Source organism: Sciurus carolinensis, chromosome 17 (assembly GCF_902686445.1).
Source record: "Sciurus carolinensis chromosome 17, mSciCar1.2, whole genome shotgun sequence".
In the NCBI taxonomy this organism is placed as follows: domain Eukaryota; kingdom Metazoa; phylum Chordata; class Mammalia; order Rodentia; family Sciuridae; genus Sciurus; species Sciurus carolinensis.
Window position 1 is genome coordinate 685567 of NC_062229.1, and position 27525 is coordinate 713091.

General features: G+C 59.7%; 1 protein-coding gene across 6 annotated transcripts in view; it reads right to left on the reverse strand.

Moving 5' to 3' along the window:
- The window catches only part of Tcf3 (transcription factor 3), a 32070-nt gene extending 15496 nt beyond the window's left edge, over positions 1-16574 (reverse strand). For all 6 annotated transcript variants that reach the window (XM_047531822.1, XM_047531821.1, XM_047531820.1 and 3 more), the window contains exons 1-3: positions 16262-16574; positions 14251-14405; positions 10227-10299 (exon numbers count right to left, since the gene is read on the reverse strand). In XM_047531822.1, coding sequence (XP_047387778.1) covers positions 10227-10299; positions 14251-14322 — 145 coding nt within the window. In that variant the 5' untranslated portion in view covers positions 14323-14405; positions 16262-16574. The remainder of the gene's footprint in view (positions 1-10226; positions 10300-14250; positions 14406-16261) is intronic.
- Between the last annotated feature and the right edge of the window lie 10951 nt (positions 16575-27525).

The window sequence follows — 27525 nt, forward strand, 5'->3', positions numbered from 1 at the left end:
TGTGTAATCTTAATGAATTTAATGAGGGCTGTGTGGCTAGCAACTGCTGCAGCAGAGGCACGGCCCGAGGACTAGCACTCACTCATCCCGCTGAGGCAGGTGCTGTGCCAGAAGACACCAGAAACACTCTGTCTGTACTAGCCTGCAGGTTTCCAGGCCATTGTTCCTAAATAATACAGTGTAGCCACCGAACACAGCATTTACACTCGATGGAGTCTCCCCCTTTCTGTGGTTCCAGAAAGCATAGCCAGGGCCTTGCACAGGTGGGTAAGCACTCTGCCACGGTGCTACACCCTCAGCCCTTTTTATGTTACGGAGACAGGGTCTCACCAAGTGGCTGAGGCTGGCCTTGAACTTGCCACCCTTCTGCCTCACCTTCCCAAGTTGCTGGGATTACAGGTGTGTGCCACTGTGCCTGCCACTTGATCTTAGGACGTGGGCCCATCAGCTGCCAGTCTGGCCTGTCCCCTTCAATGACCCATTTCTGGCCTCCTGGGGACTTCTGGAGGAGTGAGGTCAGGAGGGTCTGAGTGCAGGAAGCTGCCTTCTCTGGGTGAGCTGGGGCGCCCACCCTGAACCAGGGGAAGCCTGCTAATGATTTTCAGGGGGTACATTTTAGATCCTATGCAAGCTTGAAGCTTAGGGCTGGGCTGGGCTGGGGCTCAGTGGTGAGCGCTGGCCTGCACATGCGAGGCACTGGTTCCATCCTCAGCACTGCATGTAAATAATAAAACAAAGGTCCATCAACATCCAAAAGAAAAATTAAAAGGCTTAGGGCAGTGCTACCAGAAGGCCAGGATGGCACTGATGTGGCGGCCTCGCCTGTCATCCCACCAGCTGGAGAGCCGCGGCAGGAGGACGCAAGTTCACAGCCAGCCTCGGCAACGTAGTGAGGCCCTCGTCTTTAAATAATAAATAAAGGCTGGGGATGTGATGTGGCTTAGCCTCTGGTTCAATCCCCACCCCCCCAAAAAAGCAGCTGGGATCTGCCTGCCCCAGACTCACTGGATCTTGCCCCTTCAGCATCAGCATTGCTGGGAGTCTCCCGGGTCTGTGGAACCTGAGGCTTATTAGCCGCCAAGGCCGGCAGGGGCCCAGGCTCTTGCAGACTTGCTCCCAGCTTTCTGAGGGATCAGAAGTGGGAGTGATAACGTGCAGCCTCGGCCACATGCCAGACTGGCAGGTTCCCAGGCCCAGGGCAGGCAGTGGGCTGCTGGGGTGTAGGGCACCCCGGAAAACCCCTAGATACCTGCCCCAATAGTTGAGGGCCAAGAAAGCAGGATCTGGCCTTCCCCCGAGCAAGTCAGACTGCAGCTGAGGAGAGCGTGTGTCAAGGTTTGGATGTGGGGAGTCCCCCAAAAGCTCACGTGAGAGACAACTGACAAGATTCGGAGAAATGACTGGGTAACAAAAGCCTTAATCCAATCACTGAATTGGCCACCTGACGGGATTATTAAGTGGTAGCTGAAGGCTGGAAGAGGTGGGGCACTGGGAGCGAGGTGATGGGTACATGTCTGTATCTGGAAGTGGAGTCTCTGCTTCCTGATCATCATGAGCTGCTTCCCTTCACTACACTCTCCCGCCACGATGTTTGCCTCACCTTGAGCCCTAAGGAATAAAGTCAACTGCCTATAGACTGATCCTCTGAAACTATGAGCCCTCAAAAAAACTTTTCCTTCTCCACAGTTGTCTCGTCAGGTCTTTTAGTCACAGCAGGAAAAAAGCTGACTAAAACAGAAATTAGTACCAAGAGTGGGGTCCTTGCTGTGACTAATCTGACAATGTTACACAGAAGTTTTTTGAGCTTTTTAGAATTGATTGGGAGGATTTTTGAGACGCTTAGCAGTGCAAGCTGGAAATGCTTTAGGGGGTTGTAAGCAGAGCTTAATGGCCCATTCTGGTGGGAGCTCAGAAGACCAGAATGCCAACAGAATCGTAGACAGTGAAGACAGGGCTCAAGAGGGTTCAGAGGAAAAGTGGGACACTATTGGAAGTTGGAGTAGAGGCCATTCATGTCATGTTCCACCTGAGAAGTTGTCTGCATTTTGCCCATGTCCTGATACTTTCTCTGAGACTGATTTTAAAAGCAGTGGACTTTTTTTTTTTTTTCGGTGCTGGGGATTTGAACCCAGGAACTTGTGCTTGCAAGGCAAACACTCAACCAACTGAGCTATATCCCCAGTCCAGCAATGGACTTCTTAATTTAGCAAAAGAAATGTCTGGGCAGCATAGCATTCAGTCAGTGGAGTGGCTACTACTGGCAGCTTTTAGCCAAATTTACTGTGATAATCAGGAACAGAAAGCAGAGCAGAAAGATTTGAAAAACTTGGACTTGAAAAGTGGGAATAAGGTCTGAAGAGAGAGTTCAGCTGGTAGAGTGCTTGCCTTGCAAGCACAAGGCCCTGAATTCGATTCCCAGTACCACAAAAAAAAAAAAAAAAAAAAAAAAAGTGGGAGTAAAACTGGGGCTAAGGAAGTTGCAGCTATTAAAGACATTATCGCAACTAAGGGAACGCTTGAGATTTCACCCAGACGATGAGAAAGATGGCTGAGGGCCTCTCAGGAGCTCGCAAGGCCACGTCATCTCAAGCTCCAGGGAGAAAAGGTGAAAATCCTCTTGAGAAGAGACCTTCCTGCACAAGGGGCCTGGCAGTTTTTTCCACATGGTCACCACCCAGGCACTCAGAGGCTGCAGCAGCCAGGGTCCCTGGAGGCTTGGCTACTGCTGGAGACGGCAGCAGACCTGGCATCAACCACATGGTGCTGGTTCTGCAGGACTGCAGGATGCTGGACTCAGTAGGCCATGGAGGCTTCCACCAAAGACTTCAAAGGAAGGCCTGGGAGGCCAGGCAGAGTGCAGCAGGGTTGGAGTCCCTGCGGGCAGCTCCTGAGAAGGTGAGGTGTGGAGATATGAGGAGGAATCCAAAGCTGCAGTGCAGACCCCCGAGGTTAAGGAAGGTCAGTAACATGGGTCAGTGTTCTAGGAAAGTTGCAGGAACCGAGCAGAGACAAGCCAACAGAAAGGCCACTTGAGCTGCAACCAACAAGGCCACAGAGGTGGAGCTATACAAGTCCCCTGGAGAGGACATCATGCCGTGTGCCCCGGGAGCTGGACATGGAGCTACAGGACCTGTATGCCCAGCTGGATTTCAGTTCTGCTCTGGTCCGACCCCTTATTTCTATGTCTCTATTTTTGTGGATGGAAATGTTTACTCTGTATCATATACTGGATACTAGTAAACTGCATTTACTTTTACAGGAGCACATGGTGTGAGATTGCCTTGAGCCTCAGAGAAGTCTTTGGACTTGAACTCTGAGTAATCTTGCAACTGCTGAGACTATGGGGACTCTTGGAAACAGAGCAAACGTATTTTGCATTGTCAGATCAGTGTGAGCTTTTGGAAGTCAGGGACAGAATGTTATGGTTGAGATGTGAGGTATTCCCCAAAAGCTCACGTGAGACAATGCAAGAAGATTCAGAGAAGAAATGATTGGGTTATGAGAGTCTTAACCCAATCAGTGAATTAATCACCGATGGGATTGTGTGGAAACTGAAGGCAGGTGGGACATGGTTGGAGAAGGTGGGAATTGGGGCATGGCTCTGGGTATATATTTACATCTGGCGAGTGGACACTGTGCTTTTTGATCATCATGTGAGCTGCTTCCCTCTGCCACATTCTTCTGCCACGATATTTGGTCTCATCTGGAGCCCCAAGGAATGGAGCTGAACTTCTATGGACTAAGACCTCTGAAACCGTGAGCCCTCAAATAAACTTTTCCTCCTCTAAAGTTATTCTGGTTGGGTCCTTTTGTTAAGCAGCAAAAAAAAACTGACTTGAACAGTGGGTGGGCAGGAAAGAGCCCTGGGATGGCAGACAGGGTCCTGGAACAGCTGCTGGACAAAACAGGCAGCCAGGTCCACCCAAACCAAGGCTCCCCTCGACCCAACCACTCCTCAACTCCCTGGAGCAACAGCTCCCAATCCAGGGGAATGTGGGGGGATCTAACAAGTTCCCAAGTAATAAGTCAGAGAGAAACAGGGCTCCCCGCTGCAAAGGCCACCCTGTCCCTCACTGCTGCAAAAGGCAGCTTGGAGGCCTCAATGACAACACGAAGTCTCCCTCAGCGTGGGTGTCCAGCAGGGGGACAGGAGGGTCTGCCATCTGAGAGCTCAGAGGCCAACCTGGGGCCTCTCTCAAGAAAGAGACAGGCAGGGACGGATGGACAAAGCTGCACCTGGGGACAACTTAGCCCAGGGTGCACAGCACTTCATGGCGCCAGTCGAGTCCTCCAGGAACCAGACGGCAGGCTCTGCGGAACAGAGGGGAAGAGCAGGCCACGCTGACTGGAGCCAGAGCAGGACGGCTTGTGTCCAGGGACTTCAGGGCAGCACAGCAAGACCCTGCTCCTCAAAACACCCCTCCAAACCAACACACCCGAGGACCTGCAGCAACATTTCAGCAGGGCAATTCAGCGGTCTCAACCAAATGCTGCTCACACACGAAGACCTAAGTCACCACGGTCCCTTGCTAGGAAAAGCTTCGTGCAACAAAACTCCAGACTGGGTGGGACCCAGAGCAGCAGGTGGGCACCAGGGAGCCAGGCCTGGGTGGGGAAAGCCCTGCGCGGGAAGGCGGCACAGGCGGCACAGGCTGGGAGGCTGCGCGGCTCGCCTCCTGGGACCCCTGGGACCCCTGGTGGCCTGTCTCACTGGAGTGGAAGAGCGTGGTGGTGGCCAGATCATTAGTGACAGTCTCCACACCGGCCAGAAGACGCAGGGGGTTCAGCAAGTAGCCACTCACCGACGGCTACCTGCCCTCCTGCAGCAGGGGAGGCGCTTCGGAAGCCCAGAGCAGGAGAACCGAAGGGGACCCCACTGGCAGAGTATTGGCAAAAACTGCCGAGACGAGCTCAAGGAAACGCTGACAGGCCAGCAGGAGGAGGAAGCAGAAAGGTGGACGCGAGGTCAGACACGGGAGGGCTGGCCACAGGCCTGGCCCCGTGCCCCCTCTGCGCCTGCAGTCAGCACCCACAGCCACGCGGGGGAGGGCATCGGGGCACAAAGACAGGCACGGCCACACGCAGGCGGGAGGGGCCGCCATCGAGCAGCACCTTGGAGGCTGGCACGAGGATCACCTGATCTGTACCGGCCCGGGCCGCACAGCAGACCCGAAGGTCCAGCGTCCAAACCCACAGACAGACACACCAGCAGTGGTGGGGGGACTGGCACTGCCCGCTGCCCCTGACGGTCAACAAGTGGAACGCCACGCTCGGGGCCCAGGCGGCCTCAGTGGGGCAGCAGAGGTTCGGTGTGCACAAGGCCCTGGGCTCCACCCACAGCACCAACACCGGAGGAAGGGGTGAAGTCTGCGAGCAGAGGAGCGGGGCTGCCGTGGACCCCATGGTTCCACACCCTGCTGCCCTGAGGGCCGGGGAGACGCGCAGGTGCCAGTGGGCGGGGAGCGCCCACCTCCCGACATCCACAGGGGTTCCTGGCGGAGTGGACACCTAGAGAGCAACTCAATCCCAACCGAGAGCCCAGAGCTCTCCGAGATGACGCGACTCGAGGAGGAACGGTTTTGAATTGTTCACGTCTACCATGACGTGCTGTGTGCTACCAAGACAAACGGGACGTCGCAACGTGGTCCTGGGGAGAGTTCCTGACTTTCAGCTGCCCGCTGCCGAATAGGACAGGACAGAAGCAAACACGGGGAAGACAGCCAGACGGAGCCTCGACTACGAAACCCCGTGCCACACACAGCCATGAGGACAGGAAGCCCGCTGCACAGGGCACACGTCCAGAGGCAGAGACCATCACTGCAGCCAGAGCAAAGGGAAAGCCACACGCTCGGAGGCCGGCGAGTGGGCCAAGCAGCACAGCACAGCAGCTGAGGGCGCAGGCTGGCCTCCCAGGAGCGGAAGCAGCAGGCGGAGCAGGAGGCAGCTGAGCGGAGGCAGGGCGTGCAAGGACAGCGCCCAGCGCCAGCCCCAGGGAGACAGACGGGCGACCGGTGTCACCAGGACCCACACTAGGACTGAGAGGACGCTCCCTCTTCCTCCAAGCTGAGGACGGCACCCAGGGCCTCGTGCAGGCGATGCGGCTCTCCTCTGCTGAGCCCCCCCAGCCTCGTTCCTTCTCACGAGGACAGGGTCTCACCAGGCCGCCAGGCTGGCCTCAAACTTGCCACGCTCCTGCCTCGGCCGCCCGAGCTGCGGGGATGACAGGCAAGGCCACCGCGCCCAGCAGCTGATCTTTTCCCATGCTGCAGTGGCCAAAAGCAGGGGCACCAGCTCCAGAGGCAGCAGACGGAAAGACTGCCCAGGAAAGGGTCAGGTGTCGGTGTTCCCTGCAGGCACCAGGTGGCTCCTATTTGTGGCAGCTTGCTGAAAGGACAGTCCACAGCCAAGGCATGGAAGGAGACCACTGGCCAACATCACCTAGCAAAGGCAGCACAGGCCATGAGGCTGCTGTACCCACCGCTGGTCAAGGGGTGTCCATGTCTCGAGGAGGATCTCGCTGGAGAAACAGTTCCTGGAAGCATCGGGTGCAGAGGACCACCAAGAGTGCACACAGCTGAGCTCCGACCCACGAAGGAGCTTCCAACGGGACCAGCACAGGCCCTCGTATGGTAAACACACAGCCCTAAACACAGTGGCACGCCTGTCACCTCAGCATCTCAGGAAGCTGAGGCAGGAGGATCCAAGTTGGAGGCCAACCTCAGCAACTGAGCAAGATCCTGTCTCAAGATAATAAAGGCTGGGGATGTAGCTCAGTGTGGAGCCACTGGGTTCAATACCCAGTAACACCAAAAAAGGGAAAAAAAAAAGACAAAACAGCCCATCTGCAATTGGTAGCCAGCATCAAGCCTGCTGAGAGCTGATGTCAGCTGGTGTCCCCACAGCTACCCCTGCCACAAGGATCTAGAAATACCAGTCGAGGTCAAAGGACATGTGGCATCAACACTTGAGTCTGAGGTGGAGGACAGTGGGACCACCTACCTGGAAAACCAGACCAAGGGAAAATGTAAATAATCAGAGATGTTAGGTGGCCACCGAGTGGAAAAACGAAGAAAGGACCCCCAAATGAACATGCTGAAATGCCCAGAAGCGAGTCTCTCCAGGAACTCTCGAGACCGAGGTGAGGGCTACAGAGGACCCTGTGCACCGTCCCCAACCTACAAAGCTTCAGAGACAGCCATGGTTGGGCCTGGGGACACAGCTTCACACACACCAGGCCGTGGGCGCCATTCCCAAAACAGCCAAGTAAAAGAACAGGCCACAAAGCCGCCACAGCTGAGGGCGAGCAGTCCTGAAGCGGCAAGAGACGGGGCCCAGGTGGGGCAGCAGGAGCCCAGCGGGCACCCCAGCCACAGCAGCAGGCAGGGGGCCCTGGAGGGAGGACTCAGCCTCAGCTCCCTTACCAGTGGGACAGCACAACAGGCTCTGGCAGTTCTGACGCAATGGCTACAGGCAGGTCAGGCGGCTCGCGAGGAGCCAAGTGCTGATGCCGCCAAAGTCGCGGCCCACACCCCACAGCAGAGGGGCCAGACTGGGGGGCTGCAAGGCAGCATGGCACAACCAGAGTCCTTAGAGTGCAGGTGAACAGGACCACGCAGAATCCACACGCACGGAGCCGGAGCACCAGAGCCCCACGCCAGCCTCCCGTGCGAACGGTGGCGCCGCAGACACTGGCAGGGCCCCTGCAGGGGCCGGGAGAGGGCACACGGGACCCCATCCTTGCACCTTCCTGTAGGTGCACAGCAATCTCAGAGGTTAGCTAGAGGGCTGGGGTTGTGGTTCAGCGGCCCAGCATCACATGTCTAGCACGTGCGAGCACAGGATTTGAATCGCAGCACTGCGTGTTACTGAATGAATAGAGTAAAGGTCTGTCAACGCCTAAAAGACATATTATAAAAAAGTTAACTAGATGTAAAACAATCCAGCCCAAAATAGAGGCTCCAGTGAGTTGGGAAATCCACCAAACCAGGACTGGCACGGCCTGGGGGCCTCTGCAATGAGCTGCCAGCCAGCCACCCTGCTGGGGACCACCACTCTGCCCCTTCCCAGGTCCTAGGCTCCATGCGGAGCAACAGGCAGGGATGTGAGCTCCTGTGGCACTTGGTCCTCCTCCCCTTGAGCCTGAGGCAGGGTCAGGAGGACATGCAGGACCAGGATGACTCAGTGTGATCAGCCCCCAGAACCCTCTGCAAATAGGACAGATGACCCTGCCACGGATGAGGAAACCCAGGCTCACAAAAGGAAAGTCACCAGACTCACTGGCAAGGCTGCAAGCATGGTGGTAGGAAGGGGCACCTCAGGCCTCCCAGTCCCCTGCTCCCTCTGGGGCTCTGGCTGGAGTCCACTGCTGGAACCACATGCCTAGGAGGGGCACTGACCACACCACATCCCTTCAGGACAAGAAACAACCTGCTGGCCTCACCAAGCCCCAAAACCCAGTCCTGCTACAGGAGGGGACAAGGCAAGAAGTCAACAGGGCAGGGCCAGAGGACAGGACACAGGGCTCTTGCTCTAGACAGACCAGATGTCCAAGGAGAGGTGTCCCTGAAGAAAGTTCTGGAGCCCAGGAACCCACAAAGGTCTGGCCACTCCTGGTTGCTGGCCTTGGCCAGAGGGTCTGCAGAAGGACTGGGAGGGTCAGTAGACAGAGAATAAGATGTCTCTCACTTCATCGACATTCCAGGCACGGCTGTGAGCCTGGAGCAGAAAGAGGGTGGGTGAGGGGGGACAGGTGCTGTGCGACAGCCCCTGGGCCTGACCTTCTGCCCCAACCAGGAAACCTCGGGCCCCTCTGGTTCCTGGGGGCTGCTTCCGGGGCAATGGGAGCCCATGAGATTTCCAAGCCTCAGGGAGCACCAGGGAAGCCCTGGACCATTTCCCCAGACAGGAGGAAGCCAGAAAGCTACAGTGCGGGTGGCACCAGCCTCCAAATCCCCGCCCCAGACCGAGCCTGAGGTCGCCCCAACAGGGTGAAAACACCAGGCAGAAATTTCCACCCATCCCAGAGACCAGGAAGGACCCTAAGACCCCAGGAGGACAGGCAAATCCACCAAGCAGCCAGGCGCAGTGGTGCACCCCTGTATTCCAGAAACTCAGAAGGCTGACGCAAGAGGATCACAAGTTCAAGGCCAGCCTGGGCAACTTAGCAAGACCCTATGCAACCATAGGAGAACCTGCCTCAAAATAATAAATTTAAAAAAGGACTGGGGATATGGCTCAGTGGTTGAGTGCCCCCAGTTCAACCTCTGGGCAAAAACCAAACCAAACCAAGAAAACAAACCGACCAAGAGAGGCCACAGTGCTGAAGCTTGAGCACGCTCAGGACACATGTGCAAGCCTCCCACACCTGCCCGTAGCACTCGGCACCCCTGCCCACCACCCTCACAGGTAAGACCTACACAACTGCCCTGGCCCTGCTGGCTCCCCTCTGCCACAGGTCCTGCCTCAGGGCCCACACGTGGCCTCAGGCGGAAGCACCCCTCTGCTCACACCAAGGGGTTCCTGACTGCCCCTTAGCTCCTGCCCATCTCCCTGGACATTGGAGGAGAACAAGGCAGGGGGCCTGTGCTCCCACCCACCCTGGGAGGGCCTGGGTCCGTCAGAGAGCAAACAGGCTCCGAGTGGCAGAGCTGTGACTGATACCAGTACACATCTCCCCAGCCCAACCTGGTCATGCCCCCTCTCCTGTCCACCTCGCCCACTGCATGCAAAGAGCTTGTCAGGGTGATCAGGCGCACAGGCCTGCCTGGGGTTCTTAGAGGTGAATGCTCAAGTGCTCAGGAGGCGCCAGACCCTCGGGCTGGACAGTGTGAGAAGCACCTCCCTGAACGAAGACAGGTGGATTCCCAGGGTGGCTCTGGCTGGCAAGCTCAGGAGGTGGTGGGATTTGAGGATGGAATGCATGACACAGCCTTGACCACCCTGTGTGAACCCAGCCCTGGTCCTAAGAGTAAAACCCATTCCATTCCACCCTGGATGGGACGAGGGGATGCTAGGCTGTCCATCGGGTGGACCACTGGCCTCCGACCAGGCCCTGGTCAGATGGTTAGAGTGAGGGCAGCGATTCTCAGGGTGCTCCTGAGTTCACAGTCCCGTGCCCGCAAGTGTGGGCCCAGCCCAGTGCCCCCTGGGAGACCTGCTGCCCACAGCAGACTCTCCCCGATTCAGTTCTCCAGGTACACGTGCCACAGAGGAAACCTGGGTCCTACCTGAACTTGTGAACTGGGCTCCTGTCAGGGAGGCAGGCCGGCCCTTCCCATTGGCCACAGGCAGTGGGAACATCTGCAAGGACAGAGAGAGAGAAAGAGAGCAGTGAGTCAGGGTGGCCAGCAAATCCCACCCACAGTTCTGGTTTCCTCCCAGGGACTTGCAAAGACAGCTCAGGCACAGTGGGACCAAGTTCTGCTCAGGCATGTCTCACCCTTCTAAGACCCATGGGCTCTGAAGCCCGTAGTCCCCAAGGCTAGGGTCAACCCGGAAACCTACTGCCCAGGGCAAGAACAGGCCAGCTGCTAGGCCCCACCCAACCCCAGCAAGGGCATCCAGGACACTGGGACCCACAGCTGAGCCGCAGTGAGGCTCCGTGGAGCACTTTGCCGGCACCAAGCAGGTCCTGGGTTCAGCGGCCCCTCCTCAGCCCCGAGACCTGCTTAAGCAGTGGATACAACATATCAGTTCTGAGCGATACAAAGTTTTCTTTCTATCCCTGCTTAAAAAAGTGAGACAGGTGTTCACATCCGACAGGTAGAGGAGTAAGAACCCACTTCCAGCTGGAACCCAGAGGTCCTCCAAGCAGCAGCGCCGTGGGCTGAGGCCCCCCGACAGGCCAGACACACATTCAGGGACCATACCAAGGAGGCAAACAGGTGAAGCATCCCCCATGTGGGGTCTGTACTCCCATGTCACCCTCTCAGGGGAAGGGGTGGGCCTGTTAGAGGGGAGACTGAGGCTCACAGTGACAACGCCATGATGGATCCTCCAGACACCGAGAGTGTGGGATGGTCACCCTCTGCAAGTACTCAGGATGCTCAGTCCCTAAGAACTAGATGACTTAGCAGCTTCAACCAGGAAGACTGAACATCAACAATCACCTTTGCCACAGAAAAATTTAACTGCCCTGCCCCAAGGGGACTTCTGGGAAATGCCAACCCCAATCCCCAAACCCTCCCTGGCCAGCCAGGAGGTGCCTGCACAGCACCCCTGCCAGGGTTCAGGGTCCCAGGAAGCTGGGTTCAGTCCTCACTACCTCACTCTACAGGAGAGCTTAGCCCACGCTGCCTTTGTCCAGGCTCCCGGGGAGGGGTGTCCAGGCTGCAGGGGTCCTCAAAGGGGTTCTCCCCTCCTCTGCGGAGGAGTGCTCATACACCAGTGGAAACTGGCCCAGCCTCCCCAGGGCCCTGCTCTCCCATCGGGGTGCCTGAGGCCTGCTTCAGGCAGGTCCCGCCCAGGCCCCTGGGGAAGCAGGCTTGATTCCGCCTGTTTCATCTCCCAGGATGCAGGGGCCTACAGATGCAGAACTGGGGGTCACCGGGCCAGGTCTCCTGGGTTCCACAGGCCTCATGATGAACCCAGAGCCACCCCGCACCCTGCAGCCAGCTGCCTGCTGTGAGGAGGGCTCAGGGCTTGGCCCAAGGGGATGTGTGCACCACAGGCAGGCTCCGTGCCCTGCAGAGGGCACTGCCTATACCACTGGGGATGCTGCTTACTGGCAGTGGGGACAGTCCCCCACTGTTCACCCTGGAAGCACCCCCGGTTTCCGGACCATCCTGGACCCACACGGGGGGCGGCACTGAGCATGAGTCCAAGGCTCCCAGGTCCTTAATGCCTCTCGCTCGCCCTTCTGACCACGGAAGTTTAAGTCCAGGTTCAGATCCAGGGGACCCTGAGGGTGCCGCTTTCCTCTTCCTATTTATTCTGCCACTGCCTTTCCCATCTCATGGGAACCTAGCTCAAGGAGGACTCCCCTCAAGGTCTGTTCCTCTCATGAGAACCCAGCTCAAGGAGGACTCCCCTCAAGGTCTGTTCCTCTCATGGGAACCCAGCTCAAGGAGGACTCCCCTCAAGGTCTGTTCCTCTCATGAGAACCCAGCTCAAGGAGGACTCCCCTCAAGGTCTGTTCCTCTCATGGGAACCCAGCTCAAGGAGGACTCCCCTCAAGGTCTGTTCCTCTCATGGGAACCCAGCTCAAGGAGGACTCCCCTCAAGGTCTGTTCCTCTCATGAGAACCCAGCTCAAGGAGGACTCCCCTCAAGGTCTGTTCCTCTCATGGGAACCCAGCTCAAGGAGGACTCCCCTCAAGGTCTGTTCCTCTCATGGGAACCCAGCTCAAGGAGGACTCCCCTCAAGGTCTGTTCCTCTCATGGGAACCCAGCTCAAGGAGGACTCCCCTCAAGGTCTGTTCCTCTCATGGGAACCCAGCTCAAGGAGGACTCCCCTCAAGGTCTGTTCCTCTCATGGGAACCCAGCTCAAGGAGGACTCCCCTCAAGGTCTGTTCCTCTCATGGGAACCCAGCTCAAGGAGGACTCCCCTCAAGGTCTGTTCCTCTCATGGGAACCCAGCTCAAGGAGGACTCCCCTCAAGGTCTGTTCCTCTCATGGGAACCCAGCTCAAGGAGGACTCCCCTCAAGGTCTGTTCCTCTCATGGGATCCTAGCTCAAGGAGGACTCCCCTCAAGGTCTGTTCCTCTCATGGGAACCCAGCTCAAGGAGGACTCCCCTCAAGGTCTGCTCGTCTCAGCCTGAAAGTCCTTGTTGAAAGAAACAAGCTCACCTCACATCCCTGGGACACGTGGCACAAGGACAGCTATGAAGGGACCTGGGCAGTAACAGGGCACTGCCTCTGCCCCCGACCTGCCATACAGGCCCTCCCGGTAACACCAAGAGTGTCAAAAGCCACCTCTGGTGAAGGTCCAGGTGGGGTACTCGGAGGGGTCAGTCCCCGACCCCTTAGGCTGTTTCCTCATCTGTGCGAAGGGCTGCTCGTTTTGACCTGGGCTGGGGAGACCCGCGGTCCTGTGGTTCAGGGGAGAGGAACAGCCCGTCCTGCAGGGCTGCAGTCTGGCACCCCACTACACTGTCTGTTCCAGCCCAATAGTCTGTGACCTGTCAGTTTAACACAAAAACAAGCAAACTGAACCTCTGGTTACTCGGCCGGGGAGGTAAAAATAAGATGGTGCTTAAAAATACTGGCATGGCCCTTCCGGAGCCAGTCGCCCAGGCTGGCGGTTGTCTCCAAGGTGGCTGGTGCCACATCAGTTTGGAGACCTGGTCCTGACCAACCTCAATGGCCTGGCCTCGTGTAGGGGAGGGATTGGTTCAGACTGAAGTCACCCTGCCCACACTGTTTCAGACCAAAACAGTGCTCATGGGGGATGAAGGCTGGAATCTAAGGAACTGTCCACATGCAAGTTAGGAGAACAAAGCATGGTTCTCAGATTTTTTGGGGGGAAATGCTGACCGCCCCCTTGACACCCAAAATGAGGGCCCTGGGCCTTTCCATCACCACCCAAGGGGACTCTGGGCTCTAGCCTCACTGGACCTGAGCTAAGAAACCTCTGGGCGCCAGCACACTGAGTCTCCACCTGCACAGCTGGAGAATGGGCACTCAAGAATCAAGCAGACCTCTCGGGAAGCTCGTGGACTGCCCTGCCCTCCCTATGGGCTGGACTTCTCCCCTTCTCCCCTGCAGCTGAACCAACTCAGGCTGGCAGTGCCCTCTGCTTACATGGAGCTCCTAGGCCATGGAGTATGTACCAGCTGTGTCCTCAGCACATGCAGGATAGGGACCCCTGTGCAAGCTTGAAGTGCCACCCCTTCCCTGAGGGTCCTCAGCACCAGGGACCACCTCTCATTTCCTGCTCCACAAGGAAGTGCACAACCCTGCTCCCTGGCCTTACGGATCAAGGTCTCTGAATGCTCACCCAGCCAGACTGGGGCCTCAGCCTCCATGGAGGAGCTGGGGACTCGGCAGTCCCTCCCTGTCTCTGGACCTGTTTCTCCATCTGTAAGGTGGCAGGCGATATCTGTTCCCTGGCTGGACAGAACCCTGGTGTTGCACACATTGCCACGGGGTGCAGGCCTGCCCCAAGGGTACCTGAGCCCAGTCCCACTGGGGTAAACTCCCAGACAAGCCAGAGGTCCATTACTTCTAGAGTGCATTGGGCAGACAAGTCTTCCCCTTAAAAGTCAGCCACTCCCAGGGGAAGAGGTGGGTGGGAGAGGGGCCTGGCTCACCATGCTGAAGTCCAGAAGGTCACTGAGCTCCTTGTCGGTGCCCACAGGGGCCATCCTCTGCGACTGGCTCATTCTCCAGCAGCAGTGGCAGGCACAAGAACCAGGGAAAGCCCTCCAGCCTAGAGACGGCCCTGCACAGTGGCTGTGGGGACAGACTGACACACAAGGACAAACAGGGAAGGGAGAGAAGGGTTTTCAGTGACCACAGCCCAAGTGGACAGGTGGGAGGCAGAAAGCTGAGTCCCTTCCTGACCCTGGGGGATGGGGGCAGGGAAGCTGGGATCCTGGGGTTTGGGTCCTCTGCAGACCCCTCCCCAGAGCCCCATAGGGAGACTGAAAGATTAGGGAGGTTATAAATGTAAATTTCATCAATCCCTGAGAGACCACCAGGGAATCGGGTTGCATGCTTTAAATGCAGGAGCCCAGGGTCTCTCATTTCCAACCACCTCCAAGCTGCCCCGCCAGCTCCGCCCCTGGGGGGAGGGGCGGCCCAGGACCCGCCCCAAAAGAAATTTGGTGGACCCCTCCCCAGCACCTGTCATAGCATGCTGAAGGCTTGGTCACCCCTAAACACAAAGCGAAACAAATCCACAAGTCACAAAGCCACGAAGCCCGCCTCCGCTTCTCGGTTTAATTGGGAGAAGAGAGACCAGGAGGCCTGACACAGGGACCCAAAACTTCCCGCCACCCTTAACCTCCGCTCTGCCCGCCCCTCCCCCCCAAACTCAACCGAATTCAGATAAAAAGAAAAAAAAAAAAAAAAAAATCCGACGAAGCTTTATTGTCACCATGTATCCGGGAATTATTTTTAAGCAACTCTGAAAACATCCCTTACCTCCCACCCCTGGGGGGAGGGGTCCTCAAGACCTGGGATTCCCCGCAAGGTCCCCGGGGACTCCATCCTGGGATGGGGGATGGGGGATCCACCTGCCAGGTCCCCTCCCACCCCCGGAAAGAGGGCAGTGCAGGACCTCCCTCCCAAAGAACTTTTTCCAGGGTTCCCCGGGCGGGGGCGGCCAAGGAGAAACCGCGGAGACGGGGGAGGGGAAGGGGTTCCGAGGTCGAAGAAGACCCGACTTGAGAAGCGGAGGAACCCCCCTCTTTGTTTGCCAACTCAGACACGGTGTGAAACGGGCGCCCCAGCGCACCCCCTCCCCTGCGGCTTTTTTTTTCCTTTTTGGAGGGCGTGTGAAACTGACTTTGAGTTGTACGAAACCGCACTTTTTTGTGGGGTAGCTGAAACCCATTTTCAGGCCACCTTGGGGAGGGCTGAAACGAGCTTTAAAATAGAAAGATTTCTGGGGTGTCAGGACTTTGGGGGCCTGGCAACAGACCTGGATGTCCGAAACCAGTCGGGGGGAAGGAAGCAACCTGATACGTATTTTCGAGCGGAGGGGAGGAGGCCGGGGAGCCCCCCTTTCCCGGGCAGCCGGTGCGGCCCGGGAGCCCTTTGAAGCTCGCCGCGCCACCGCCGTGCTCCCGACCCCGACCGCTGCCTCGCCCCGCGTTAACGCGGAGCAGATGTTCGCGCCCGGCCCCGGCCCTTCGCCCTGAGCTGCGTGCGCGCGGCGGCACCTTCCCCGCGCAGACAAAAGGACTCTCCTCCCTCCCTCGCTCCCCTCCAAACTCCAGTCCCGGCCGGGGCCCCTCCCCGAGGAGGGGGCGCCCTGGGACCACCGCGCGGGGCCCGGGGCCCCGCCGCAAAGTTGGGCGACCCCACTGGCGCCCCCCGCGCGCCGGACGGGGCTGCGCAAAGTTTCCCAAGTGCGGGCGGCGGAGGACGGCGCGGGCCCCTCCACGTCCGTCGCCCCCTCCGGCGCGCAAAGTTGGAGAACAATGCCGCCCGGCCGCCCGGCCACTCCCGGCCGCCCGGAGGGGCGCGCACCCCACGGCGCCCGCGCCCAGCACCTCGCGCCCCCCGCGAAGCCGGCGGTCAACTTCGCACAAAGCGCCGGGGGTCCCAGCGCGGCCCCGTGGCCCTGCGCCCCTCCCCGGGTCCCCCAGCGTTTACCTGCTCCGCGCGGCCGGACACGCGGCGCGCGGGGGGCGACGGCATGAACGGCCCCCCCGGACAAAGGGGCGTCGCGGCCGGGCCCCCGAGGGTCGCGCGTGGGCGGCGGCGGCGCGCGTGGGCGGCCCCTCCCCCGCCGGGTTGCCCGCCCCGCGAGGCGGGCCGGGGCGCTGGGGCAGCGGCGTGCGGTGCCCGCGGTGCGCGCCGCCCGCGTCGGGTCGGGCTCCGCTCCGGCCCGCTACGCCCGCGGCGGCGGCCGCTGCCTCATCTTCCTGCGGCGGGAGACATGTTCCGCCCCCCGCCCCGCGCCGCCCGCGTCGGCCCCTCCCCGTGCCAGCCCCGCCTCCGCAGGGTCCCGCCCCCCGCGCCCCGCCCGATGGCATGCCGCGGATCCCTCCGCCACGGCCGCGCGGCCTCGACCCCGCGCCTCGGCCTCCCAAGCTTCCTCAGGAAAACCCTGAAGTTCCGCTGATCCTGGTATGTGGAAGTGAGTGCTCCCGGGGGAGATCTGTCGGCCAAGGCATAGGGGACAACCTGGAACTATTTTCCTATGCGGAGGTGCACACGAGGTGAGCGTAATCGTGACGCAAGCGGAAGTCCCGTGAGATTGAAAGATAAATTAGAGCTCCAGTAACCAATAAGAGGCCGTAAAATCCTGCTTGGCGGGACTTCCAGCCATTCGTGAAGTAGACCCGCTTCAGTCCGTTCCCGCCCCACGGTAGAGGCGGGACCTTCCGAGCGAGAGGGCAGCGAGAAGCGGTGGGGGTGGATATTGAGGTTTTATTTTAAGGTTGATGTGGCCGCCCGCATGCACGCGTCAGCTTGGTTGTATCTGAGTTTCTAGGAGTGGACCCGTGTGCTGTATGATGCGAGCGGGCATGCAAGGCTAGGAGGTAACGTGTCCATTTTACTGGCAGAGAAATCAAGCCTTGCTTTGTTTCCGGATCAGAGAGCTCCAAGTGAAACCCGTGCTGTGCTTTCGCCTACCTGTGTCCCCATTTCTTCATTTGTAAAATGGATTTTGTACTTGAGTTTGGACAGAACCAAGTCTGCATGGGGCTTTGTTATCCTCAGCTCAGTTCGTTTGGTCAAATGTTCCACTCATGCCAACCGGCTCTTCAGCCTTTGAGGACCATGGGTCCTGCAGAATCACAACAACGATAATGAATGGGAACTCAATCTTCTAAGACTCCTGGGACCCCAGAGAGAAATCACACTCCCTTCACTTGGCTTTATAAAGCACCCGGAACCCTCTTCCTACATGGTCTGTAGCCCCCAGTTCACAGTTGAGTGCTGCAGGGAGCAGCTGAAAGAAAAAACGAAAAGTGGGTGGTGGCGGAGGCTGAGGCACAGGGGTGTCTAATAAAGCTGTGCCAGCTGGGCTCACCCTCAATCTGACCCCTTCCAGTCCAGAGCCGCACATACATGATCTGCGGAGAGGAGGATGGGTCTGGGGGTGCAGTCCTAGGCATTCCCCTGCACTGAGACCTCAGTCAAGTTCTTGATACCTTCTGGGACTCAGTTTCCGTATCTGGAAGGGAGGCTGCAGACATGCACACGGAAGATGCCGACAGCTCTTGCCTGCAGCCCTGGAGGACTGACTCTGGAGGGAAGCTGCACCCAGCAGATCCAACCCGCCCTGCCCCTCAGCCCCCGGCCTGTCCTGTGGCCGACCCGTACACCATGGGTCTGATGGCATCTGGCCAGTCCTGGCACTCTCTAGCCCCAGCTTGGGGGTTTCTTGAAGGCTGGAACTGAGACCTCTGGGGACCCCCAGCCTCTCATTGGGGGTTAACCCATCACCCCACCCATGCTTAGGGAAGAACCACAGAGTTGGGGCCAGTGTTCCTAGAGCAGCCCTTCGTTTTCATCCAGGGCCAGGGAGAAACCATCCCATCCCTGAGTGCAGTGTGCCAGACCCACCCGTGCTGGGTATTGGGACACCAGTGACTGTCCAGTCCCTGTCTAAGGCAAGGAGAGTGATCAGCGACCCCTCCCCCGGTCATCCCAAGTGCAACTCTCCCTTGTGTTGGCTACCACGTCCTCCTGTCCAGGTGACCATTTCACTACACAGACGAGGAGACAGGCTCAGAGAGCGCCCACTGGGCCGGCTGGGCCCTAGCAGCCTGGGGCTCACACCTGCTAGGAGGCTGTCCCAGAACCCACAAGCCACCATTGTCTCTCCCAGGAGGCCGTCTTGGGGCTGAGTCACAGGGCGGAACAGCCGGTGGGGGGCCTCACTTGGTTGCCACCTCTGCCCAGCCCTAGGCCAGGGTGCATCCTGCAGGGTCCTGGCACTGGGACAGGGCCCCTGGGGGCAGCCCACAGCCCACTTGCCCCACCCGCCTGACTGCGGCCTTTGTCCTCGGCTCCCTCAGGAAAGCCTCTCCACCTGCCCCTGGCCCCACCATGCCAGCCACACCTACTGTGCACAAGGCCCGAGGCCCGGCACCTCGGCTGGTTCTGGGGGAAAGTCAGGGATGAACTCCCCGGGAAGAGCAGGGAGACAACAGCTGCAGGGTGGTGGAAGCTTCTGGAGGGCAGGTATACAGGCCGGTGCTGGCAGGGGTGGGGTCGGGGTGTGACTTGCGTTTCCCTTTATCTCCAAAGCAGGTCCCTCTGAGCTCCCCGCGGCTGAAAGCCCAGCCCCCCTGGAGCCTCACCACCCGGGAGGAGGGCCACCAGCACCGGCTCACAGCAACCCCACTTGGTCACTCAGGAGCCAGGGCTCGCAGGGCTGGGCCCACCCCAAGGTGGGGGGCTTCTTGCTCCACTCAGAGTCCTGTGGAGGGGCCAATCCCAAGACCAAGTCCAGGCCCACCGAGATTGCCCCGCCCGGCCTGGGCTTTGGTCACCAGGCTGGGACTCATTCTCCCCGCTGGCTTATGGGAGCAGACCCTTTGGTTGGGTCTGGATGGGAGCCTCCTGGGACACAGGGTGGTGGGCCAGCGGAGGGAGGAGACGGGTCACCTTTGGCATAAGGTGGACAGGTGTAGGTCAGTGGTGGAGCACCTGTCTAGGGTGTGTGAGGCCCCTGGCTCCCTTCCCAGCATCCCCTCAAAAACACAAAAACAGATGGGAGCTGAAGGCGGGGGGCACGAGATACCCAGGCCTGGTCCCCACTTCAGCAACCGCTCCTGTTCCCTGGCACTCCCAGCCACGGTGCAGCGAGGAGGGAGGGTGCCATGGGAATCTGACCGCTGCCCTCGGCCCTGCGCCCTCCATACAGACCTGTCCCGGGTGCAGTGGGCCAGGCAGGCCAGGCAGGTGGCTGAAGGTGACAGCCCGGGCTGCAGGGACCCGGCAGTCTGCGCACATCTCGTGGCACTGCAGCCCCACTGGGGTGGGCCGGGCCCAGACTCCTGGGCTGTGGCACAGCATGTGGGTCAGGAGAGAGCAGAGGGCGCCCCCAGGCAGCAGGCGCGGGGCAGAGGCGGGGGCCTAGGTAGGGCTTGACGGGGGGCTGGGGCGCGAGGGCAGGACCTGGGCACTGCAGGAAGCAGAGGCGTCTTCACAGGACACCTCTGGAGCCTCGGTGGGGCAGAGGACGGGGTTGCCTGCTTGGTCCTGTGCCAAGACCCCGTGGCTGCCCCATGGGGAGGGAAAGGGAGAGAAAGCAGAGGCTCAGGGGGACTGAGGAGCAGCGGCTGGGGCTGGTGCGGGGAGAGGGGCCGGCAAGTGTCCTTGTCCAGGCTGCATGGGTGGAGCCCAGTGCAGCCGGAGGGGCGTGAGCCAGTGAGGCGGAGGGTCCTGCTGAGCCCCAGCCCTGACTGGGCCTGGCCCCAAGCTGAGCCCAGCTCTTGTCTGATCCTGGACTTGGCCCTGACTTCCGACTAAACCCCAACCCCCTGAGTCCCTCAAGGTGAAGAGCCCCACCCAGGTTCAGCGTGGTCTTGGATGTAGCCCAGCCCGCTGTCCCCAGAGGTCCCCACACCCTGCCACCGCGGCTATCACACCTAGCACAGTGCCCCACCCTCTCCTGGCCAGGTGCCCTTGGCTCTTGACTCAGGGCCCCTGGGTCCTGTCACACCACATTCCGGGCGGCCTATGCAAACAGGGGGCACCCTGCCTCAGCTCCCACTGGGCACCGTCTGGCCCATTACCCCTAGGGGGCAGGAACAGGGAAGCCCACAGGTCCCTCCCACGAGCCCACCCCAGGCGGCCCTGCTGACGGCACATGGTGGGGAGAGGTGGACTGCCCCACCCACTCTGGGCTGGAAGGGGAGCCTCCTTCTCCCCCGGAGTCCAGAGCTCTGCCCGGGCACAGAGGCAGCTACCCCACTGCCTAGAGGCTGAGCCTCAAGAGGCCCCTGGCCAGGGGATGGGCCAGGCTCCCGCCTCAGCTCCTCTGACCGCCCAGCTCCTTAGCAGGGTGGGCCCTCCAGGCTATGGCCAGGTTTCAGAAGTCCTCAGGCCTCCCCATGCTGAGGGTGTGGGTTTCATTAGGGAGCCAGTAGGGAACAGGTCTCCCTGGGGTGCAGGAGCGTCCAGGGTCCTGGCGGTGGGGCGAGAAGACAAGGAGAAGCCCGTTGTACAGATTGGAGCCTCCCTGGAGGCAGCGGGACTCAGGAACCACAGGCCTTGGGGGGTTGGGCTGGATCAAGGCAGGGCTGCAAGAGTCCAGGGCTGTGAGGCGGAAGCGCGGCCCTCCCGGCCTCGCGGGGTCTGTGGAGGCGGGCGGTGCAGGGGGTCCTGTGACACTGGCGCCCACCAGCTCGCCCTTCCCTGCCCCGAGTTCCGCCAGAGGCCGGCCTTGGCCTCCTGCAACCAGCCTTCCCCTCCTTGCTCCTGGGTACCCCTTCCTAGTCCTCTGGGCCTCAGCTCAAGTGCCACCACCTCCCAGAAGCCTCCCTGGTCCCGGTCCCTGCTTCAGCGCCTCTCAATTGTGCCCTGTGGGGTTTGGGGTCTCTGGTACCAGAGCAGAGGCCCCGAGGGAAGGGGCTCCGAGACTTGTCCTTGCACATGGTAGATAGACGCTCGGATTTCCTGGCTCACACTGAGAGTGTGGGTGCCGCTTCCGATCCGGCTCCACCGTATGCTGGCTGTGTGAGCCGGGCTGGGACTGCTGTGTCGGGACTGTCCTAGGCCTCAGGCAGGGTAAACTGAGGCACGGGCATGAGGCCGTGTGGCCAAAGCTTTGTGCCTGGGACCACTCCCCGCCAGGCCCCAGGTGGGTGTTGATGACTGGCTTATAGAAAAGGGGTGCCTGGGGTGAGCCTGCTCCACTAGGAAATCTCCGTGCTCCACGCTGCCCCAGACCCTCCCGCAGCCCACTGAGTAGGGGCCGTGGTTGGGCCCACTTCACAGAGGAGGAAACTGAGGTCCCAAGAGGCTGCATGGGCCACACATGATTCCTCTTGCCTGGGGCTACGCCAGGGGGTGTGGAGAAAAAGAAAGAAGTTGCAAAAGTAGGTGTTCAAGAGTCTTAGGGAGGAGGTGGGCCTGCTTCCCCCTCTGGGGGTACTGGCCAGCTCTGAGGATCTCAGGCCTGACCTCTACTTGTCCTTGTGTGGCTGGGAGTTTCCAAAGCAACAGCTCCCCTGGTGTCCCAGAGAGGCCCCACCTGGTCTGTCCTCCCAGCACCAGGTGGGTGGGGAGTACCTGGACTCAGCCCAGTTCCCCAGACTCCTGGGATCAAGAGTCTCTGCAGAGGCAGGGAGTGGGGAGCACCACCACTTCCTGTACTCTTTGGTGCTGGAAAAGGCACAAAGCTCAAAAGGATGAAAGAAAAACCTTTGAATATGACCACATAAACATTAGACAATACTGGATTGTAACAAGCTTGCATATGAAGCTAGGTGACATGTGATAGCTAGAGGAAAATATTTGCAACATCGTAACAAATGAAGAATTTGTGTCCTTCATATACAAAGAGTTCCTGCAATTCAATAAGAAAAAAAAACAGAGCACTGGGCAAAGAAATGAACAATTAATTCATACAAGAAGTAATAGAAGGGGCTGGGGAGATAACTCAGTCGGTAGAGTGCTTGCCTTGCAAGCACAAGGCCCTGGGTTCGATCCCCAGCACCGCAAAAGAAAAAAAAAAAAAAAAGAAGAAGAAGTAGTAATAGAAGCTGGGTGTGGCGGCACATACCTGTCATCCCAGCTACATGGGAGGTTGAGGCAGGAGAATCACAAGTTCCAGATCAGCCCAGACAACTTAGTGAGATCCTGTCTCAAAATAAAAGGTAAAGAAGGTCTGGAGATAGCTCAGTGGCAGAGTACCCCTGGACTGAGTCTCTGCTGCTACAAAAAATAATAGAAATGGCTGCTAGATAAGCAGAAAAAGAAACAGAAAAAGAAATCTAAAGTCACTCATAGTGAAAGGAATGTGCAACAGAAAGGCACTTTTTGTCTTTATAGTTGTCAAAATTATCCAAGGCTGGCAAAGGTAGTGTGGGGGAGGCAGCGGGGAGTGCCCATTACAACAAAACAGATGACACCTTGCTGATGCAGTGGCCACACCTGCCACCACAGCGACTCAGGGAGGCTGAGGCCAAAGGGTCGAAATTTCTAGGCCAGCCTGAGCCACTTAGCTGGACTCTGTCTCAGAGTAAAATAAAAAGGGCTGGGGGCTCAGCTCGGTGGTAGAGTGCTTGTGGAGCATGAGCGAGACCCCAAGTTCTATCCCCGGTCCTGCAAAAAAAAAAGTAAAGACAAAAAAATAAAATGAAATAAAAGGTGTGTGCGAGCTCCTGGAGCAGCGTCCGGCGGGCAGGCGGGCGGCCGAGCCCTGGGAGCCGCGGGTGCAGCTGCAGGACAACGGGGCTAGGTGGCGGCCGACACCATTCTGGGGGAAGGATTTGTAAAGGAGAAAAGCAGACACTGACAGTGCCGACGGAAGTGGCCCAGGGCTCGGCGGCCACGGGCGACTTTCGATTCCTACGTGATATTTTTACCTGAGAAGCGGGATTCGCTGAGACCCTCCGTCAGACTTTACCGCCTCCCGTGTTTCAGTGTGCTCTGAATTCACGTTTGGGGCTGGGGGCGCAGCTGGCCGGGAGAGCAGTGGCCCAGCACGCACGGGCGAGGCGGGGCGATCCGTCCCCAGTGAGTGAACAGATAAAGAAACGTAAAAGTAAAGTCGGATTCTCTGGTTGGCACGCTTCCCTGGCTTCGGGGAGGCCCCACCAGGCCCATCCTGAGTAAGCACTGAGGACCAGGAGGAGCCCCTGGGGTCACTTCCTGGTTCCCACCTGCAGGGGACGAGCAGGGGCTTAGGAGGGTGGTTTTAACTTCCTTTAAATCCAGGAGGGTTGGGCCGCCCAGTGGTTAGTGCCCACCCAGCATGTGTGAAGCCCGTCGCTTCCAGACGTCACGCCAACGTGATCGCAGTCACGAACTGTTGTTTCTTGTCCTCTTTTTATGGCACTGGGGGTTGAACGCGGGGGCACTTAACCAGAGTCCCACACCCAGCCCTCGTTATGTTTTATTATGCGACAGGATCTCCCCGAGTTGCTCAGGCCAGCCTGGGCCCTGTGCTCCACCTGCCTCCGCCTGTGGAGTCGCTGGGATGACTGGCGTGGCCACTGCGTGTGGCCGTCATTTCTTCTCCTTTCCTCTTTCTTTTTCGCCTTGCTTTGTATTTTTTTTAATCAGCATGTAATCGCACACGTTTATGGGGTACCGTGTGGTCATCTGAGACCCATACCAGTGCACAGTGGTCAGATCAGGGCCGCCAGCATTTCCATTTCTACTCTACCCTTTCTGATTCTTTTCTTACATATAGAGGAAGAAGCCAGAACAGCAAAAGTGACGTGGCCCAGGGAGGAGGGTGACCCAGGGGGGAGGGGGACCCAGGGAGTGGAGAGACCCAGGGGGGAGGGGGACCCAGGGAGGAGGGTGACCCAGGGGGGAGGGGGACCCAGGGAGGAGGGGACCCAGGGGGGAGGGGGACCCAGGGAGTGGAGAGACCCAGGGAGGAGGGGGCCCAGGGAGGAGGGGACCCAGGGGGGAGGGGGACCCAGGGAGGAGGGGACCCAGGAGGGAGGGGGACCCAGGGAGGAGGGGACCCAGGGGGGAGGGGGACCCAGGGAGTGGAGAGACCCAGGGAGGAGGGGGACCCAGGGGGGAGGGGAACCCAGGGAGGAGGGGGGACCCAGGGAGGAGGGGACCCAGGGGGGAGGGGGACCCAGGGAGGAGGGGACCCAGGGGGGAGGGGGACCCAGGGAGTGGAGAGACCCAGGGAGGAGGGGGGACCCAGGGAGGAGGGGAACCCAGGGAGGAGGGGCCTCCTGGCCACTGAGGCATGGAGCCCTGAAGCTTGGCCTCTGGCCCCTGGCAGGTGCTGGGGGAGCGAGGAGGGGCTGCCCCTTCTTAAAGGCAGGGACGGCCCCTAGTGCTGTCCAAAGGAGCTGGTCATGGGGCCCAGGGAGTCTCCCTCTGCCTCTTGGTCCCTTCCTGCAAGCAGGAAGCTGGTGAAGAGGCTGGCCTCAGAGCCCCGGGTCCCTGGCTCCGGCTGCCCAGGCCTGCCTTCTTGGAGTCCGCCGTCTGGGCGGGCGGGGCCTTCCCAGCCCCAGCCAGACCCAAGGTGGGGCAGGGCACCTGTCCAGGCTGCCCCGTGCCTGTACCTGCAGAACGTGCACAGAGAACAGCAAGCGGCTTGCACCCCAGTCCCCAGACCAGGGCGGAGGCAGGCGGGCCACCAGCCAGGGCCGGCTTGGGCGACTTGGCGAGACCCTGTCTCAACATTAAGTAAAAAGGGCTGGCATGTGGCTCTGTGTGGGTGCCTGCCTGGCACAGGCAGCCCTGGGGTGAGTGTGGGGAGCGGGGAGCAAGCCAGTCACACCCAGGCAGCAAAATCTGGTATGTGTGTGTGGTCTGCCAGTGACCTGGGCCCTGTGGGTGACCCACTCAGGGAGACAGTCGGAGGCAGAAACGCCCGGCCAGAGCGGGGTCAGGGCCGGCCGTGGGGAGAGGAAGGATCCCGGGAGAGGCAGGTGGGCATTGTCCAGGCCCTGCAAGGCTGTTCTCGTGGCCTGCTCTCCTGCAGCCCTGTCCCTCTGTCCTTGGGGCTCCTCGCCCCTCGGCACCGGCAAGCCCTGTCCCTCACGTGCCGGTTTGTGGCACCCTGTGCCTAGCCACGCCCAGAGCCACCTTTCTGCCTGCTGGCTCCACGGGTTCATGTCCAGCCTGGCCCTCAGTGGGCAGAGGGTGAGGGTCCTCACTTCACAGGCCAGGAAACTGAGGTCCAGAGGAGAGGCTGAGGTCGCACGGAAGGACCCACGGAAGGACTAGCAAAGGTATTTCCTGGACCCAGAGCACCACAGGGTCCCCGGGCAGCTGGTGGGCGGCCAAAGGGCCAGCCTGTGTGGCAGTGGCAGCTGGGGCTCCCCACCCCCACCCCACCATCCCCAGGAGGGAAGGAGCCAGGGGAGGTGGCAGCTGGCGGCTGGCAGGGGGCCAGATGGGAGCCTCCGAGGGGAGGGGCTGGGCGCTGCCCTCCCCCTGTCTCTCACCTCTCTCCTGTCTCCTCAGTCTCTTTCCATCTCTTGGCCTCTCTCTACGTCTGTCCGTCTCCCTCCCTCTCCCCCTCCCACGCGGTCTGCTCTGCCCACCAGCAGTGCAGTCCCTGCCTCAGGACCCCACTGTGCCTCTGCCTCCCAGGGAGTGGGTGGGAGGTACTTCCAGGAGCCTCCTTGTGAGCCTCAGTTTCCCACCTACTCAGGGTTTGGGGGCCGGACTGTCCCAGAACATGGTGGGGGTGCTCCAGGGGAAGAGGTTTTTGTCTCCTGGAACTCCTGGCCATTGGAGAAGGAGCAGTCGTGAAAAGGTCACCTCGTGACATCCAAAGCTGCCTGCCACCCATCAGGACAGTGGCCAGAGAGGGACAGGGAGGCCAGGAACGATCCTGGTTGGAGGTGTGGACAGTGAAAGGCCCTGGCAAGTTTGCGGGTTCCTGGTTCCACCCACCCCGCCCAGGTCTCGGTGAGGCTGCCAGGGCCCATGTCCCCTGAGGGCCCGCTGCCCAGCCCTGGAGACGGAGGGTGACAGTGGGACCTCGGAGAGCACTGGATCTTCATCCCGCCCCAACTCTGACAGTGGAGTCCTTCCTAGCAACATCCTGGGAGCTGCAGATTAATCACCTCCTGATTTGCATTTTTGCATATTAATGGTAGCAGAGCTGCTAATTTTGCTGCCTTGTTTTAAAGGCGCAGAAGCTCAGAAACTACAGAGGGTGGGGGAGAGGAGGAGGGGGAGCAGGCCTTCTTCACCTGGCCTGGGGAATCAGCCGGGGGTACAGGGTCTTGTCCCTGGAGCCACCCTGCCCTGGCAGTCACAGTGACCCTAGGGGTCCCGGGGGTCATGGTGTCCCTGACACCCTGGAATTTGGGGCCTCCACCTTGGCATCAGCCAGGGGAAGTGGAATTCTGGGATCTTCTCCCAGGGGGCTCTGTCCTGAGAGTTCCACATTGTTCTGTGTTAAAACTCTTGGATTTTATCCCACACATAGACCCCCAACTCAGTCATCCTCCCCGCCTCCTGCCATGGGGATAAAAACTGGGCCCTCAGCAGCCCGGCCTCCAAACTATTTGGGCCTCATAGGGGGCCTTTCAATGCCTGCCTCCAAGGGGTTGCCCCTGGACCTTTGCACATGCTTGCAGACCTGGCCTTACTCCTGGTTGCTCCAGGCTCCAGGAGGCCCTCCCAGACCTTGCGGGGCTGCTGTGTTTGTTCACTCTATCTTGCTCCAGTGGGACTTGAATCAGTTCATGGGCCACTCATGGTGCCTGAAAAAATGAGGCAGAGCACAGAGGTCGGCTTCTTAGGGTCACACTGGCTCCCTAGATCTCTGCCCTCCTAATGCACCAGGATAGGGGTGGGGCATGCTGGGGCTCCGCTGGAGGGGTGCACTGGAGCCCAGGCCACCACCCGCTGGCTCCTGGCGGTGTCCGCTGCTTTCCTGGGGCGTAGGGAAGCGGGGCTCAGGAAAGCCTGGGCCTCACCCCTGGTGCGGGGGATGCAAACTGGCTGCCAGTGGGAGACGGGATGGAGTTTGAGAAAGAAAACCGAGGTCCTACCCGGGATGCCCTCCCGTGACCTCTCGGGTCCTGGTCTTGACCCAGACCTGTCCACTCTCACCCACTGGGTGATGCCACACTAATCTTCGGTTGCAAGAGGACCCTGCGCCGCGGCGCCACGGTTGCAGGGATGCGTCTGCAGTGGAGCCAGTGTCCAACAGGGGGCGCGCGGCGCCCAAAAACCTGAAGCGCCAGCGGCGGGCCTGCGGTGTACACGCGCCTGTGGGACACGCTTGCATGTCC